Here is a 17,835-nt window from a genome sequence, read left to right as displayed (position 1 = left end):
TCAGAAACGTTGAGCCCTTGGAAAAGCACACAAGCGGGAACAGCTCGGGCTTTGCCAGGAGCATCTTCCCCGCGTGGCTTTGCTTTCCAGGAAAGCCATGCTGCTGCTGGAGCAGATACCAGGGGCAAGACGGGCTCCTAGGTGATGCCAGGGAGATGGAGCACATCTCCACCAAGCCTCGCGGAACCACGCATGGAAATGGAAACCCACCACGCAACAAAAGCTTGATGCTCACGGCCGAGGGTGGGGGTCCCGGGGTGCGAGGGGCACAGGGCACCGTGCGAAGGCAGGCGTGGGGCTGGCTCTATAGCACCATCTTTCCATCTTTGGAGGAGTTGGTAACAACAACTGGAGCCCGTCTTGGAAAGCAGCTAGATGATCAACATCAAATCCTCATCATACAGCCTTGAGGAACGCTCTGGTATGTTATTATAAGAACTTTGGGCAGAAAATACTAGAGTTAATACCTGATGAAGGTCTAGCTGCTGAACTTATTCAACATCCAAATGCAAATTTAGGTATTAGGGTCAGGAGACAATTTTGGTTCCATTTATCTTGCTTAGAATTTGGGGACAATTGCGTTATCGAATTCATAATATCCTGTGGAACCTAGTTAAGAACTCCTGCTGCATGTAGACCACCGAATGCACCCATTTCTTCATCCTTACCTGAGGACTGTCACAGACCAAGGAGAAGAAGAGCTCCACCTAGATCTCCTAAAAGAAGCAGTCGTTCAAAGTCCCCACGCAGAAAAAGACCTCCATCTCCCAAAGAGTGATCAGCCCACCTTACACACCTTGAGGACTTTGGAGGACTATATCACAATCCTGAATCAAAATTTAATAAGGACTGGAAAATGCCTCAATTTCCTTCTTGTCATCTAGAGGAAAATTGTAAACTAGCCGTACCAGATAGAAGGTGGCCCTTACTGCTCCCTGCACACTTATATGTGCCAAGTGCAACTTATTTGCCATTATTTTGTGCCATCAAAAATAAATATGAGGCGTCATTACTTCATCTGGCCATGTGTGCTGACTACCTATATAATCTTTTTGAGGCTGGTATTGTTTATAGAAAAGGCGGTAATAAGTCCTGGGAAAAGTTGGGGAAAATTCTACACTTTGGAGTGCAGCTTACCGCCTACGGGTGGGAGGCATAACAGGGCTATTATCCCTCAATTTCAAACAGCAGAAAATTGGTATCAACATCAACAAGGATACCAAGGAACTATTCCCGAGATTCCATCTCAGGAACGGGCACAAGACAGAAGATGGTATCTCAGGGATCACGGGTACCCGATAAATCCCATGAACTTGGACCTGACTGGGGCAAGGACCCAGCTGGTACAAGATGCAGCAAAGATCCTTGCTGGACTAAAGAGGAAGGAACCTTCTCCAGCACCACCTCAACCGCAAGTACCTCCAGGGCAACCACCCCCATCCGTAGGGAATTGCCCGGGAACAGGGTGGATGTGCTAATGCAAATCCACCAGGATGCTCTGGCACAAGAAGCGGGGTCTCAAGATTCTTTACAGGTGCTGGATCCGGCAGCATTCCAGAGGCTGAAGCGAGAAGTGGGAGATGGAAGAAACGAGGAAGAATTACAAGCAGCGATCAACAGAGCAAATGGGAAAAGGCAAAACAGACACCCCCAAGGAGTTTCCAGTCACAAAACAGGTTTGTAAGGCCTGTTGTGACACCCAGGAATGGTTTATCCTTACCGGCCCCTGGAAGAGCATCCCACGGTACCATGGGGACAGCCTTAGCAGTATCACACAGGAGAGAGGGTCTGCACGTATAGAACGTACACCTACCAGCGTAAAATCGAAACGTCCCCGTGGCTGGTCGTATTGTTATCAGGGCTACCGGGGGCTGCTTTTCGTGGACAAAAATCCTAGAAATAACACAGAAGCTAGACTGGAGGTAGAATTCTCTCAGTTTTCAAGGAAACCCCATACAGTCCTGGCCTAAGTTTGCTTGCCCAAACCTCAGGGCATTGTCCCCGTTATTGCCCCGCGGATTGTCCTGGGCACCGTTGGATGTCTCTGTGGCTTTTTATCATATTCCTTTGAATCCCAATGCTGGCCGCTTGGTTACTGTTGGGGACCTGGATTACACGGGTTATACACCTGTGCGTCCCTCTCTTCCAGATGGGGATTGTCCAGGGAATTGCATCTCAAACCAGCGCTGCAAAACCCAGAGTTGTACAAACAGCAAACCTTGTGCTGTACAAAACTACAAGGGGACCGACTCGCGTTGTTGCTGCACCCCACAACCATGGGCTTCAGGAATATTCCCGTGGGGACTGGCCTGCGCCCATTTCTCGTCTTTGTTATCTACGTTCCTTGTTCAGTATTACAGGAAGCAATTTGACCGTACTTTTATTTTTGCTTACATGGACGATGTGGGGTGTAAAAACCCCATCCATCTTCATGCAGTGGTCCATCATGTTGTTCATCGGTTATTGTCACTGGGAGTAAGCATAAATAAAGATAAAAGAAAATTTTCAGGCAAATATTTATATGTTCTTGGTTACTAAGCGGGGAGTTTTGAAATTTTACCTAGTGATGATAAAATGTATAAATCAAGAGTTACTTTTCTTTCCTCTCCACCCCATCGCAGAGCGTGGGCTTGCAGCAGCGGGGCCGGAGGAACCCCGCTCCCGGGCGCTCGCCGGGCTGCGCCTGCCCAGCGGAGATCAGCCCGGCAACGAGTTCCCAAGGCGGAGCAGCTTTTCGTTTCAGGGATGGGCCAAAGCCACCCGCAGCACCCTTATCTGCCGCCGGCCCCGCCGGAGGGGAAATGGCCTTGAGTCTATCAACGCCGCCGGGCACTTTGCTCCGAGGAGGCCCGGCCACGCTGCACCCGCCGAGCCAGGCGTACCCCGACCGGCGTTGGTCTAAGGTCCCGTTTTGTCCCCACGTGCCAGGCGACACCGAGGACAGCACGTCTGAGCTTGAGCGAGGTACAGCGGTAACGGCAGCTCTCCGTGACCCGGCTACGCAACCCACCTCCCGCGGTGCGGAATCCCCTTCTGCGGGGGAAAGCCGACACCGAGATGCGGAAGGGGGAAGGGAGACCCTGTGAGGGCGGTGAAGGAGGGTCCGGGTGGAGCTGAAAGGGGGTCTCGAAGCCAGGGCCGTAGCTGAAGTCTCCTCTTTGTAATGCAAAGGAGGGGATGGGGCTTGCTGGTGGTTGGTGGGGGAGAACTGGGGAGCCAGATCCCGATCCCCCCTTCCGGCACTGGGTGGGGAGCGAGCACTCGGGGTTCACGGGAATGGTGAGGAAGGACACCCGGATCCTCCTCTCACCGGCGAGCAGAGGGTGCAGGAGCCAGGAGGTGAAGCCCTGGGCTGAGTTACAGAGACTTGAGCTAAAAGGCAAGAAAGGCGCCAAACTTGGAGGAAATCTGGATCAGGTTGAGAAATAAATCTCGGTTCCCACCTCGCAAGCCATCCCTGGCACTGCTGGCAGCCGCCGGCCGGTCCCCAGCAGCACTGGCTGAGTCCCAGGGGCTCACACCCATCCTCAGACCTCACCCGTTGGTGGGGACCAGCTTGGGTCACAAGGGAGCCCCAGGAGCCACCCCGCATGGGTGACAGCCCAGCATCACAGCCCTGGTCCCATCCCTGCCCGGGGCCTTGCAGCACATCCCACCAAGGAGGCGGTGGCAGGTCCGTGGGGCAGGGGAAGGGGGCCCAGACCCTGGCTGGGGGTCACTGAGCCTTGCTTTCCTCCTGCAGCAGCTTCTCCTCATCCTGCTGCAGCCCCCAAACTCATCCGTCCACCCCCAAAGCGGTGGCTGGAGCACCCACCTCTCGCTGCGCCGTGGCGGACATCCCCAAGTCCTCGCTGAATCTGCCTCCCTGGGGCGAGGTCACGTCAGATTTGGGCCAGGAGCTCCTGGTTCAGCCTCGGTGCTGGTCAGGAGCCTTGTGGGTGACACAGGCTGGCCAGGGAAGGGGGACACCCCCCCGCAGCTTGCCTTTCACCACCACCACGAGACAAAGGTTTTGCAAAGCTGCCGGAGCAACCCGTCGCCTAGCCTCCCCCGTCCCCCCACCGAAACCCAAAACCACCTATTTTTGTCTTTTCCTTTCTCCTCCTCGGGAGGTTTCCAGCCATCAAATCCTTCCTGGGAGCCCTTCAAAGGAAAAGCGGCCGCCCCATCCACTTGCTAAACCAGTCTGAGCAGTGCCGGGCTGGCAGGCGGGAGAGGCCCCCGGCACCCCCTGCCTGGCGCAAGCAGGGACCGGGAAAGGGCCGAGAAACCGGCCGGAGGGACCTCGGGTGACCCCGGGGCAAGGAGACGGACGAGCATTGTGCCCCACGGGATGAAGGCATCACCACCCCATTGCACACCCCAGGGAGGTGGGGATGCCACCAGCCAAGCGGGGACCCCCCAGCAGGCTGCAATCCCCCACGCAGCCATTGCTCATCTGCGGAGGGGGGCGGGGGGAGCAATTTTAGGCTTGATAAATTTTTAGCTTGGCCGTGATGTAAGGAGAGGCCAGGGAAAAGGGCAGCTGGGTGATGGGGAAAGAGCCCCGAGGAGCCGGGGAGGACCCCAGTGTCCCCAGCCGGGCGGTGCTGGAGCACTGGGAGGTATCACACCCCCAGGCAGGGAAATTCAGCAGCTACCCCAGGCTTTCCTGGGAGAGGAGGAGGGCGGTGAGGAAGCAGAAGGGCCTGAGACTGTGTTTCCAGGACAAATGGCAGGGTGGAAGGAAGGGGAAGATATCTGCCTTCTTCCCCCCAAAAACCCAGCCTTGGACCTTTGCCAAACCCAGGAAACAACCCAAGGGGGTTTCTCCGTGCTCCCACCTGGGCTGCAGGGATGGACCTGGGGGTCCTGCAACAGGGTCTGTCTCACCAGCCCCACCCAAAGCACGAATAAACCCAGATCGAGGGAGACACGATATACAGAGGGGCTTTAACCACCCGCCCTCCCCGAGCCCCACCTGGAAGAGCGGTGCCCAAAACATAAAGGCAACGGTAAGAGCTGTAGCAAAGCCCAGGCCTGCCCCAACAGCACAGGGAAACCCCCCCACCCACCCACCGAGGAAAAGCCAAGCTATGGGCACAACCCCACCCAGCCACTGGAGAATCCACCCAGAGGACGTGGTGCTGGATGCCCCCCTCATGCCATGGGGTCTTGTGGGCCTGGGGCCACTGAGAGGCTTGGCTGAAGCTCAAGGACCACCCAAGAGAGGGGGTGGCACAGACTCTCCTGGGATTCACCTTGCTCTTGGCCTGGGCACAAGCAGAGGCTGAAGGAAACTTCTTGATGGTGTTGGTTGGACATCAAGAAGGTATCGGAGGCTCACAGCCATCTAAGAAAGTCATCTGGGGATGTCACAGGGTCAAGATTCAGCCCTGCTGTCTCCAAAACAGGTCCTGGATGGCTTCAGGGTCAAGAAGCTTTGCCAACTGCTGCCTGCAGCCTCACCGTGGAGGTCACGAGATGCACGGCCCCACGGGTGGGTCATGGTGAGGACCAGCAGCTCCCATGGGAGTGACAGCCCAGCCCAGCCCAGGACAGGACAGTGGCCAGGTTCACAGGGATGAGGCAGGTCCAAGGTCAAGCTGGGGAGCCAGCAGGGTCCATGGCCATGGTGGAGCTGAGACAGCTACAACACAGCTCAGGGAGGAGCTGGAGGCCCCAGGCTGAGCCTAAATGGGCTCCTGGGCCCACGGGTGTGGGGTGGAGGTCTCAGGTGAGGCTGCTTAGAGTAATTAAGGCCAATTAGTGCCCTGAGGGCTTTACACAGGAGAGCAGGCTGGGAGGAAGAGAGAGGAAGAGCAGAGCCTGGACCTCATGAGATGATTCTATCAACGCCTGGGGAGGGCTTAGCACCCTGCTGCCTTTTTGGCAGGACCTCAGTGTCTTCTCCAACCACAGGGCGATGCCTGTGCTGGAGAGAGGACTGATGTCCCTTTGCCAGAGGACCCTGCGTGGCCCCTACACGCACGACCCCACGACTCTGTGCCTCCTCCCAAGACCTGGGGGCTTCACCCCAGCTTCCCACCACCCACCCCAGCCTACACCCACGGCTGTGCCCTGCCCCCGGGACCAGGGGACACCGAGGTCCAGCGCTGCGAAAGGTCTCCGAGAGGCAGGAGAAAGGATGAAGGGAGTGAAATCGGAGCTGGTCGGAGCACGGGGGTCCCACGAAGGGGTGCCAGCGTGGGGGCGGGTGGTCCGAGGGCTTCCTGAGCTCATCCCTCAGCGGCGGCGAGGCGAGCGGGGCCGGGCAGGAGGGGTGTTTGCTCAGGGGCTGGAGTGTTTGCCTCGCCTCGATAATGACACTCGGGACGTCACGCTCCAGCCGACCGCCCGGCCCCGGCCACACGCGGGAGAGGCAAAGCGGGACGGACGGACAGACGGACGGGCAGCTGGCGGTGCAAGGGCAGGGCTGGCTTGGCGGGGCCCAAGAGCATCGCCCCAGATGTTGCGGGGTGTCCCCGGGCCACGACGGGCTGGGGGAAGGGGCTCTGCGTGAATTGGGGAGCGGCGGAGGGTGCTGCCTGCCCAGACACACCGGGTACCCCCATCCCATCCTGCGCCCCCCCCGTCACCAGGGTAAATATTTACAGCCGCCGGGGCCCTGCGGCGGCAGCTCCTCGGCACGGGGACGTTGCAAAACCCAGAGCACGTTCGTGCGGAGCTGTAGCAGGTCTGGGCTCCCCCCCCCCCTCCTCCTCCTCCTCCTCCTCCTCCTCCCAGCCCCCAGCGAGCATCCACCACCCCACGGGGCCCCTGGCACCGCACCCACTGTCGGGAAAACAGGGGGAACGGGGCCGGCAGGGGAAAAACAGGGAAAAAGGCACTTTGCCAGCATGCTGGCACCTGAGAAAAGCGGCCGACAGTTTTCCTCTCTGGGGGAATGACAAAGCCGTGGCCGGCAGCCGGGAGGGGTGACATGGGGACACACGGGTGCTGCGTGCCGCCCGGTTGCAGCCGGAGGTGTCTCTGTCATAGGTGCAGCGAGTTGCTCCCTGACCAGGTCTCAGCAACCCTTCTGGGTGCAACCCCAGCTCTGTCCCAGCCACCGTCACCACCCCGGCACGGGGACACAGCGGTTCCTCTGGTTTTCCTTGTTAATTTGGGAGAAAAAACAAAGCGCTTTTGCGGATGGGTTCAGGGGACGCCGAGGCTGAGCCCTGCCGGGGCTGGGGGCCATTCTCAGCCCGGTGGTCTCGCCATGCCGGATGCTGCGGAGCCGAAGCCGAGCGCTTCCAGGCCGCCTTCTCGGCGGAGGGTTTTTGCCCAGACGAAGGCGCTTTCCCTGGGGAAACAGCGCCGCGGGGCCGCCAGCGCTCTGCCGCCTGCGTGCGAGGATTCCCTTCTCTCCCCTTGCAAAGCCTCCTCCCGGGGGTCCAGTTCAAGTTTTGGGCACAAACAGCTCGGGATTCGGTATGCGAAGGGTAAAACCTCATGCAACACCATCGCCTGGGGCTTTTTCTTGGCCGGGAAAGCGCCTCTTCTTCTGGCCGCTTGCAGTTTGCTCCTCCAACGCAAAGCAGCCGGCAGGAGAGCAGCTCGTCTGCCCCAGCCGCTTCCACGGCGGCTCTGGAGCAACGTGTCTCCCGGGAAAACCGTCGCCTGCGCTTGGGGGATATTCGGCCAAGCTGCTTTAAAAGTAATTTCCACCTTTAAAGTCATTTTTCCCTTTAAAAAGTCATTTTAACAAGCCACTGAGCCAATGGGTGGCAGCAGGAGCCACGGCAGCAGGGGAGGACATCAGGGGGGTTTTAGCACCTCTCCCCGCCCGGAGGGGGGGATCTCGGAGGAGTTTTTCATCCCCCTTCTCCGCCTCGGGGGTCCGGGCAGGCGGGTTGGGGGTGCCGCAGCGGTGGACGAGGGGCTCGCCTTGAGGGGAGCCCCCCTCCATCGCACAGGTCGCTGCTGCATCCGAAGGCAGGCCAAGGTGCCGGCGAGTATCCCGCTGGAGATGTTTAAAAGGAAGGAAAAGCCACGCTTTTCCACAGCTCTGAAATTTCTTATTTTCTTATTAAACCAAACGATGTCGTTTTGCCCAGCTCAGCCCCTCTCCTCCTGGCATGGAGGAGGCAGGAGAGCTCCCGCTGCCCACGCTTCGCCCTGGTCCCGGTCCCTCTCCCTGCCCCGCCGCTGCGGCAAAGCAAGACACACACGGAGGAAACTCATCTACTTTCAATATTATTCCTGTGTAGAAAAAACGTCAAACAGTTTTATATAAATATCACAGCTCAAGAGTTTAAAATTGCATGTTGTTTTTGTTTGTTTTTTTTTTTTTTTAACAACAAAAAGGAAAACAGAAACGCACCCCCCCACACCCCAGGGCTTGGAAAACAGCAGGGGGGCAAGATGGAGTCCCTGGCTGCGGGGGTCCCGTGGGGACCCCAAAGGCTCGGAGGAAGAGAGCGGCCCCCAAACCCTGAGGGTTTTCACAGCCTCCCCTTTTGGGGTTTCTCGCTTTGTTTAGGCCAATGCTTCCCGGGAGGATTTGGGGCCGTGCTGGGTGAAGGAAGGACACGGGGGTGCAGCCCCGGGAGAAGCCGAATCAGCTGGCGAGCACGGCTTCGGGAGAGGGGACACGCGGCGGGACGGGGACGCACACACACACGCCAAAATCATAGAATCACTTAGGCTGGAAAAGACCTTTAAGATCAGAGTCCAACCGTTAACCCAGCACTGCCAAGTCCACCACTAAAGCACCACATCCCAGGTCCTCCCTCAGCCGCTCCCCATCAGACTTGGGCTCCACCAGCTTCGCTGTCCTTCTCTGGACACGCTCCAGCCCCTCCATGTCCTTCTTGTCGTGAGGGGCCCAGAACCGAACACAGGATTTGAGGTGCGGCCTCACCAGTGCCAGGGGACAATCACCTCCCTGCTCCTGCTGGCCACACCATTTCTGATACAGGCCAGGATGCCGTTGGCCTCCTTGGCCACCTGGGCACACTGCCGGCTCATGTTCAGCTGTCAACCAGCACCCCAGGTCCTTTTCCTCTGGTCCTTTCCAGCCGCTCTTCCCCAAGCCTGTAGCGTTGCCTGGGGTTGTTGTGGCCCAAGTGCAGGACCTGGCACTTGGCCTTGTTGAACCTCATACATTGGCCTCGGCCATCGATCCAGCCTGTCCAGGTCCCTCTGCAGAGCCTTCCTACCCTCCAGCAGATCAACACTCTGTCAGAGTCATTTTCAGGGGACGGGGGTCTCTGCCCGCCCCCCCAGGCCTTCCCCACACCGGTTCCCCCCTCCCCAAGCAGCCCAGCATCCCCTGAGCCAAAGGCACGGGCTCAAAGAGAGCTTTCGGGAAGCTCCCCCCCGACAGGTACTGGTTGGGGAGGAGGGGGGTGTCACAGGCCCCCCTCACCCTTCCCACCACCCAACAGCCCCAAGGCTCCCACCCTGAATCCTGCCACCCTCCTGGCACGAGAGCAGGACTGCCCCTACAGAAATTGGGGGGGTCTGGCTGGGGGTGGGGCACCCCACAAAAATAATAATTACAATTAAGAAGAAAAGCGGGCGGCCACAGTCTGCCTTTTTAACTTAGAAACGGTTCAACTGTCCCATAGTCTTCAAAAAACAAGGAGAGCTGGCGGCCCCCGGCCCCCCCACCCTGTCCCACCCCCCTTAAAACTCCGTAAAATCACAGTTCCACGTTCCGCAAAGTTTCCCTTTTTTTTTGGTGGTGGTGGTCTTGTTTGTGGGTTGCTGTTGGGCTGTTGTTTCCCCCCCCGCTTCTTGCTTTTTCTTTTCTTCCTGGCCCTCCTGCGTGCCCCCGGCACCTCCCGCGATGCCGAGGGATGCAGAGAGAGGTGACGTGCCAGGGTCCCTTCTCCCGCGGGGACGGGGACACGCCGTGGGCTGGGGACGGAGAGGCGGCGGCTTTCTGGAGAGGAAAGAGGCCGACAGCGATGGCAGAGCACCCCTGCCTCCGTCCTTGCCACGGCTCCCAGATTTTGCCGACTGGGAGGGGGGCAGGGGACAGCGAGATGGGCAAGAGGCTGAAGAGGCAGACGCGCAGGTCTGGAGGCTGCTGTGGGTGAATCCCGGGTGAGGAGTCGAGGAGGAGCCTCCGGATGGTGCGAGTGGGGCGAAAAAGCCCAGGAAAAACAAGAAAGGGGAGCAAGGGAGAAGGAGGACCAGTCCGGAAACCATCTGTTTACATCTTGTGCCGGTGGGGCTCCTGGAGCGGCCGCAGTTCGCTCGCTGCCGGGCAGGGCTCAGCCTCTCCGCTCCCGCAGTCCCTCCACCGCAGCCGGAGGAGCGAGGGGGGGGCGCGCCCCCCGTTTTCCACCGCCGTCCCCCCCATCCCAGCCAGGTGCCCCAGGGACTTCGGCTCCTCACATCATGATGTGCCGCCGGCGGTGAAGGGCCAGGTGATCGGAGCGGGAGAAGCTGCGGTCGCAGTCCGAGCAGCGGAAGGGCTTGATGCCCGTGTGCTTGCGGAAGTGCCGGGTCAGCTCGTCGGAGCGGGCGAACTTCCAGGTGCAGCCTTCCCAGGTGCATTTGTAGGGCTTCTCGCCTGCGCGAGGGGAGCAGAGAGGGGTCAGCACCGCAAAAACTACCGCCTTACAGAAAAACAACAAAAAAAAAAAAAGGCAGGGTTTCTTGGCCGCAGCGGGGTGGCCACGGCCACGCGAACCCCTCGGCATCTCTGCGCAAGCCCTCGCCCACCTCTGCGCTCACCCAGCGCGGTCCGCTGGCGCCACCGGCTGCACGAGTGTTGCTTTCAGGCGTAACGCAGCACCGCGCCCACGCTGCCAGCAAGACCTGAGACAGTATTTTGGGGTGCGCACCCCCCTGCCTGCAGCGTCGCCCGGTCACGCCTCAGGGGACAGCGAAGGGCACCCCACTGGGTTCACTACGGCACCCCCCTGCGTGGGTGGGAGGGGGTGCCCTCCGCCTGTGGCACCCTCCCACAGGTAGCGTGCGCCTGTAGAGGCAGCACCCCGCCGTCCTCCCCAGAGCCTGCCGCAGCGGCACCCCCGGCAGAGCCTGGGGTCCCGTGGGGCCCTGGGGTGCCAGCGCAGGGGGGTGCCGAGCACGCGATGGGGGCACTGGGAGCCCTCCCTGGCAGAGGGACCCCAGGGCGCTGGGGGGTGGCGAGGAAGGGGGAGCCCCAGCAGGGCCCCCCAAGGGAGCACCCCATAACCAGAGCTGGGGATGAGGTCAGGAGGGTCCCCAGGGCATGGCCTTGGGTACCAGCACCCCCAAAGGGCCAGCACAGAGCTCACATGCCCCCCAAAGGGGGCCGCCCCGAACCCTGGCAGAGGGTGCCAGCATCCCCAAAGTGCCCCCCAGCCCCAAAGGGCCCCCCCAGCCCTGGCATATGATGCCAGCACCCTGAGCCCCCAAAGGGACTCCCCAGTCTCTGGCAGAGGGTGCCAGCACCCCAAAGGACACTGCTGAGCCCGCAAAGGGCCCCCTCTGTTTGTTGCAGAGGGTGCCAGCACCCCCAAAGAGCCTCCCCGAGCCCCCAAAGTGCCCCCCAGCCCTGGCATAGGGTGCCGGCACCCCCAAAGACCCCCTGCCCCAAGCCCAGGGACGGACCATCATCGCCCTTCCAGCCCATCCACGGGTGCCCCCAACCCATCGGGAGCTGGGGGCACGGATCCTGACCCTGCTGGGCAGGGGGCTGTGCGGCGCTGGCCCCTACCCGTGTGTATCCGCCGGTGAGCTTTGAGGTGGGAGCTTTTGGTGTAGACCTTATTGCAGCCTTCGAAGTCGCACTGGTGGATGCGTCGCTTCTTCAGGTCGGGGGAATCGGCTCGCTGCCCCCGCGCTGCAGGCCTGCCGGGAGGAGGGAGGGATGGAGGGCACGGCCCCCGCACCTACGGCCCCCACAGGGCGCCCGGGGACACGGCAGGGGACAGCAAGGAGGGGGACACACATATGAGGAGACTCACTCTCTCTGGAGGTCCTGGAAAGGGGCCGGGCCGCTCTCGGAGGCGCTGTCCTCGCTGTCGCTGTTCATGTCCATGGGGTACATGGAGCCCGGGTCAATTTTCACTGGTGGGGGGCGGGAAAGAAAAGCTATTGAGAAACAAGGAGGGAGGGGGTGAGGCTCGTGAGCAGGAAACAGAGACATCCCCCCCAAAAAAAACACCCCCGCACCAGAGGGACAACCCTCCCCCTGCTCCCGCAGCACCCCAAATGCTGCTCCCCCCCTAAAAAATAAAATCAAGCTGGGGAGACGGAGAAGCCCCCGTGCTGGAGAGCGCAGAGATGGGCTGGCATGACTTGGGGGGACACCCCTTTCAGCTGCCTACTCCCGCCTGGAGGAGGGGAGATCCAGGCCCCCCACCCTGGATAAGGTGGGAAGCTGGGAAAGTCCTGGGGAAGGGGATGGGGGGGAATCCGGAGGGGGGGCAGCTGAACTGAAAGCAGAGCCACTGGCAGCAGGATGGGTGGCAGGCAGGCAGCACCATGCCCTGTGTGTCCCCTGCCCTCTCCGTGTCCCCTTGGGGGCAGAGGCTGGGGGCTGAGGGCCCCAGGGGGCCTTTGGGTGAAGGTGGCAGATGTGGGGAGGCCGATGGTGCGTGGGGCGACACCCCAGGGTGGAAAAATGGGATCCCCTTCAGGGGTGCTGCTCCACGAGGTGGGACCCCTCGCTCCCAATATTTCAGGGTTCCCCCCACACGCCCTTACCAGACCCGGCGTTCTTGCCGTCCCCCCCGATGAGGGGTACGGTGATGGCGGTGACGCCATCGGTGGGCATGGTGGTGTAGACGACAGGGAGGGACTGGACCACCACGGGGATGGTCTGGAGGTTGCCCATCTTGCTGGGCAGGTTGACGGAGGGGATGGTGTGGATGACGTGGAGGATCTGCTGCCCGCCGCTGCCCTGCGTGGAGGCCAGGATGGAGCCGGGCGAGAGGACGGCCGGGATGGCCGAGGTGGAGCTGAGGCCGGAGGGTGAGATGGAGACGGTGGCGGGAGCAGGCAGGGGGGGAGCCACCAGCAAGGGGGAGGACTGGACCGAGGCGGGGGGCGGTGGCGGTGGGGCCGAAGTCGCCACCGCCTTGGACTTGTTGAGGGAGAGATCAACGGGCTCGGCCTGGGGCTGGCCGCAGTCGCTGGCCAGCAGCTCCTCGGGGGGCTCCGTCTTGATGTCAGCCAGCAGCACCGGCGGGTCGAGGGGGCCCTCAGCCAGCAGCGCCGACGAGCTCATGGCGGGCGTCGCCTTCCCCTGGCCCTGCGGGAGACCCACAGCCCGTGAGGAGAGGGGGAAACTGAGGCAGGGGGGCGAAGGGCTTCTGCCGGCCTCCCCCCAACCAGCGGGCGGGGACGCAGCCTCCGGCTGGGTGAGGGGAGCCCAGAGGTCCCCGGGCCGGGGCGCGGGGCGGGCTGAGCCGCCTCCCCCCCAGCCCCGGGCCGGCCGCCCCTCACGACGGCTGCGGCGCGAGCCGAAGGCGGGAAGGGGAGAGCCCGCCCCCCCCACCCCGCACGCCCCGCCCACAGCCGCCCCGCGCGCCTTTGTGCCGCTGTCCGGCCCCGCCCCGCGGCGCCAGGCCCCCCTCGCCCCCCCCGCGCGCCCCTCAGGGCCGGGCGGGGCGGAGGAGTGGGCGGGGCCCCCGCGGGGCGGTGGCGGGCCCCGCCACGCTCCCCTCCCCCGCGCCTTAAAGGGGCCGCGCCACCGCTGCGAGCAACCCCCCCCCCCCCCCCAAGGCGGCGGCGGGTCACTCACCGCCCAGGCGGCGCGGGGGGGGCTCCTCCTCATCCCCTCCGCGGGCAGGATCATGCTCCCCGCCGCGCTTCACCGGCCGGGCCGGGCCGGGCCGGGCCGAGCCGAGCCGAGCCGAGCCGGGCCGGGCCGGGCCGAGCCGGGCCGAGCCGAGCGAGAGGTGTGAACGGCCCCGCGGCTCCACCCTGGCTCGGCCCGGGGTGGAGCTCCTTAAAAGGGCCCGGCCGCGGCAGGGAGGGGCTGCGGGCACGGCCCGGCCCGGCCCCCGCGGGAGGCACCCGGGCAGGGCCCCACCCGGGACACCCCTCACCCCGAAACGCTGCGCACACGCCGTACCCCAACACGCGCGGAACCCCCCCCCCCCCCGCCCCCATAAACACACACGCGGCGACAGGGACCCCCAGCACCACCCCTCCTTGCTAGGGTCCCTCCGGTACGTGGGCACGCGTGGGGGTGCCCAGCACGCAGACGCCGCGGGGGGACCCACCCCCCCCAAAGCAGCACTTCGTCACCCCAGCACTGACTTCATCACCCCAGCACTGACACCCCTCCCCAGCACCCCCCCACACCCCCCCCCCACGGCCAGAGCCCCCCAGCACGTACCTGACTGCAAGCAGAGACCTTCCCCCCCCGAGACAGGCACACCGAGCCCCCCACGCACACTCACACACACACACAGACACACGCGCGGCCCGGCCCGGCCCCTCCCCGGGGCACACCCAGCGCACACACCCTGCACACACACCCCCCGCACACACACACGCAGCCGGGAGCCTCCCAGCCCTCTCACGCAGATTTTGGGGGGGGGGGGGGGCTAAAACACACACGCACGACCGGGGACACCCCCCCTCCAAAATCAAGACAGACCCACAGTCAGCCAGGGACCCCCAAAACACACAGCGTCCCACACTCACATGACCGGGACCCCCAAAGCACCTCCACGCTCAGCCGGGGACCCCCCCCAGTACCCACATATTCAGCTGGGGCCCCCCAACACTCACACTCAGCCAGGGATCCCCAAAGCACCTCCACGCTCAGCCAGGGACCCCCCCAGTACCCACATATTCAGCTGGGGCCCCCCAACACTCACACTCAGCCAGGGATCCCCAAAGCACCTCCACGCTCAGCCAGGGACCCCCCCCAGTACCCACATATTCAGCTGGGGCCCCCCAACACTCACACTCAGCCAGGGATCCCCAAAGCACCTCCACGCTCAGCCAGGGACCCCCCCAGTACCCACATATTCAGCTGGGGCCCCCCAACACTCACACTCAGCCAGGGATCCCCAAAGCATCTCCACGCTCAGCCAGGGACCCCCCCAGTACCCACATATTCAGCTGGGGCCCCCCAACACTCACACTCAGCCAGGGATCCCCAAAGCACCTCCACGCTCAGCCAGGGACCCCCCCCAGTACCCACATATTCAGCTGGGGCCCCCCAACACTCACACTCAGCCAGGGATCCCCAAAGCACCTCCACGCTCAGCCAGGGACCCCCCCAGTACCCACATATTCAGCTGGGGCCCCCCAACACTCACACTCAGCCAGGGATCCCCAAAGCACCTCCACGCTCAGCCAGGGACCCCCCCAGTACCCACATATTCAGCTGGGGACCCCCCAACACTCATACACAGCCAGGGACCCCCTCCAGTACTCACATACTCAGCTGGGGACCCCCCAACACTCACACTCAGCCAGGGATCCCCCCCAGACACCCCCATGCTCAGCCAGGGACCCCCTCCAGTACCCACATACTCAGCTGAGGACCCCTCAACACTCACACTCAGCCAGGGACCCCCCCCCAGACTCCCCCATACACAGCCAGGGACCCCCGCAGTACCCACCGACTCAGCTGGGGACCCCCCAACACTCACATTCAGCCAGGGACACCCCCAGACACCCACACACAGAGCCAGAGACCCCCCCCTCAGTACCCACATATTCAACTGGGGACCCCCCAACACACACACACTCAGCCAGGGACCCCCCCCAAATACCCCCACTCCCAGCCAAGAACCCCCCCTCAATACCCACCCCCACAAAGCCAGGGACCCCCAAAACACACCCCCACTCACAAATCACCAGGACCCCCAAAACACCCCCACACTCAGTCAACGACCCCCCAAGACCCCCACACTCAGCCAGGGACCCCCCAAATACCCCCACTCTCAGTCAGGGACCCCCCAAGACCCCCACACTCAGCCAGGGACCCCGCAACACACCCCCACACACTCACACATCACCAGGACCCCCAAAACACCCCCCCCCAGCCAGGCCCCCCCCAAACACACCCACATCCAGGTACCCTCCCCCCGGGGGACACCCCCCAGACGGCCACACAACTGCCTCCCCCCACCCACCCACCAGCTGGGGACCCCCAATCCCAGCACACCCTCACAGAGCCCCCCCAGGACTCCCAGACCCACACCCACACCCTCATCCCCGGGGGGAGGGTCCCCACAACCAGACTCATTTTGAAGGGGGGGGCCACAAAGGGGCGACCCCCGCTCTGGGCACCCTCCCCAGCCTCGCTTTTGAGGGGGGGGGCCTTGCACCCCAAAGCCCCACGGGGCTGGAGGGTGAGAGATGTGGCAGCTGGGTGGGCCGGGGGCCTCGCTGTCCCCCCGGGGACCCCCCGCACCCCAAACGGGCTTTCATCGGTGAGCTGAATTCCTCCGTCCTCAGCCCGGCCGCACCCAAGACCCACCCAGGCGTGGGGAGGGGGGGGCTGAGGGGGATCCACCAGCCCCCCCGCAAAGCCCCATGTCGGGGGGGGCCGCTGTGCCCCCCTCCCCACCCCCCCTATTTTACCCCCCCCCGGGAATAAATAGCGACACCCCCCCCCTTTTTTCTTGCCCTAAAATAGCTCAGGGAGGGACGTGGGACACCCCCAAACCATGGGGGGGGGGGACAGGCGTGGGAAAATGCAGGCAGCTGCCTTCTATCCCTTCCTGCCTGGTCCCTGTGTGTGTCCCCCCCCAACCCCCCGTGTCCCCCACCCGTGGGCGTGGGGGGGGGCACACCCCGCCGCCGTCACACCTCCCCGAGGAATTTCCTCCCCGCTCCACCCTCTGGCAGCGGCCGCCCGGGATGCTGGGGGGGGGGGGGGGGGGTTGGGGAGGGGGGGCTCGTGGGGATCGAGCACGGGGGATCCCCGTGGGGTCGTGGGGGGGCTCAGCCCCGCTTTCCACGGCAATGGGTGAGTTTTGGGACACACCCCCCCCCCCCGAAAAAAAAGTACAGCCCAACCCCGGGGGGGGGGAGGTTTCCCCGTGGATCACCCCCTCGCCCCACATTTTGGGGGGTGCGGGGCGGCTCCTCCGAGGCGGAGGGGGGAGGGGATTTGGGAGCGTGTCTGGTCCCGAAGCTCGGCCCTGGGTGCGGGCAGGGTGCCCGCCTGCGGGCAGGGCGGTGCGGGGCAGCCGGCTCCGGGCGCCGATGGGGAACCGGGGACGCGGCCGTGTCACCTCGATACCATCTTTTTATAGCCCGGGAAGGGGGGGGAGGTTGGGGGGGGGGGAAGGGCACCGTGTCCCGCCAACGCCATCTGCTCCGGGGCCACCGCGCCCAGCCACCGCCCGCGGGGAGGCCCTGCCTGCTCCCCCGCCTGCTGCCCGTGCCCAGCCCCACGCATGCCCGGGGTGGCCGGGCCCTTTAAGAGCAAAGGGCGTGGGAGGTGGGGGAGGGAGGGAAGGGCGGGGCGCGCCGCGACGTCGCCCCTCGCCCCCCCTCCCTCCTCCCACGCCCCCCCCACCCCCACCCCCCCCCGCCGTGACCTCCCAAGCGCGCGGATGCGCCCGCCCCGGAAGCGGCCACGGCGGGGGGGGGCCCACGCGGGGCCCGGCGGGGGGGGGGGGAGGGGGAGGGAAGGGCGGGGGGGGCGGTTCCCGCCCCCCCCGCCCTTCCCTCCCCCTCCCCCCCCCCCCGCCGGGCCCCGTACTGCCAAAATTCCCCCCTCCCCCCTCGCCCAGCAGGTTCCCACCCGTGAGCGCTGCCCCTTTAAGAACCCACGCAAGATGGAAGCGGCCGCGCCCGCCGCCCTCCCCACCCGTGTTCGTCCCGGTCGAGGCCCCCACTCACTTTCCCCCGCACCTCCTCCGAGTGCATCCCCGCCGCCGCCGCCGCCGCTGCCCCCGGGGCGGTGCCGGGTGGGGCGGGTGGGGC

At 63.7% G+C, this 17,835-nt stretch overlaps 1 protein-coding gene across 3 annotated transcripts; it reads right to left on the bottom strand.

The window, feature by feature from the left end:
- Positions 1 to 8,162: 8,162 nt before the first annotated feature.
- On the bottom strand, positions 8,163 to 17,835 carry KLF8 (KLF transcription factor 8). Of its 3 annotated transcripts, none has more exons than XM_075162562.1 (5): positions 17,752 to 17,835; positions 12,637 to 13,183; positions 11,895 to 11,997; positions 11,645 to 11,778; positions 8,163 to 10,510 (listed from the first exon to the last, which is right to left on the bottom strand). In XM_075162562.1, exons 1-5 carry the CDS (start codon positions 17,776 to 17,778, stop codon positions 10,329 to 10,331), a joined length of 993 nt encoding a protein of 330 aa, XP_075018663.1. In that variant the 5' UTR covers positions 17,779 to 17,835; the 3' UTR covers positions 8,163 to 10,328. The 3 variants fall into 3 exon arrangements, with proteins under 3 accessions (XP_075018663.1, XP_075018662.1, XP_075018664.1); XM_075162561.1 differs by having other exon boundaries at positions 11,895 to 12,021; positions 17,752 to 17,833; XM_075162563.1 differs by lacking the exon at positions 17,752 to 17,835 and adding an exon at positions 13,676 to 13,850 and having other exon boundaries at positions 11,895 to 12,021.

The sequence above is a fragment of the Calonectris borealis genome, chromosome 13 (genome assembly GCF_964195595.1).
Source record: "Calonectris borealis chromosome 13, bCalBor7.hap1.2, whole genome shotgun sequence".
Classification (NCBI taxonomy): Eukaryota; Metazoa; Chordata; class Aves; order Procellariiformes; family Procellariidae; genus Calonectris; species Calonectris borealis.
The sequence above is the reverse complement of the archived record's forward strand: the minus strand, read 5'-3'. Positions and strand labels throughout refer to the sequence as shown.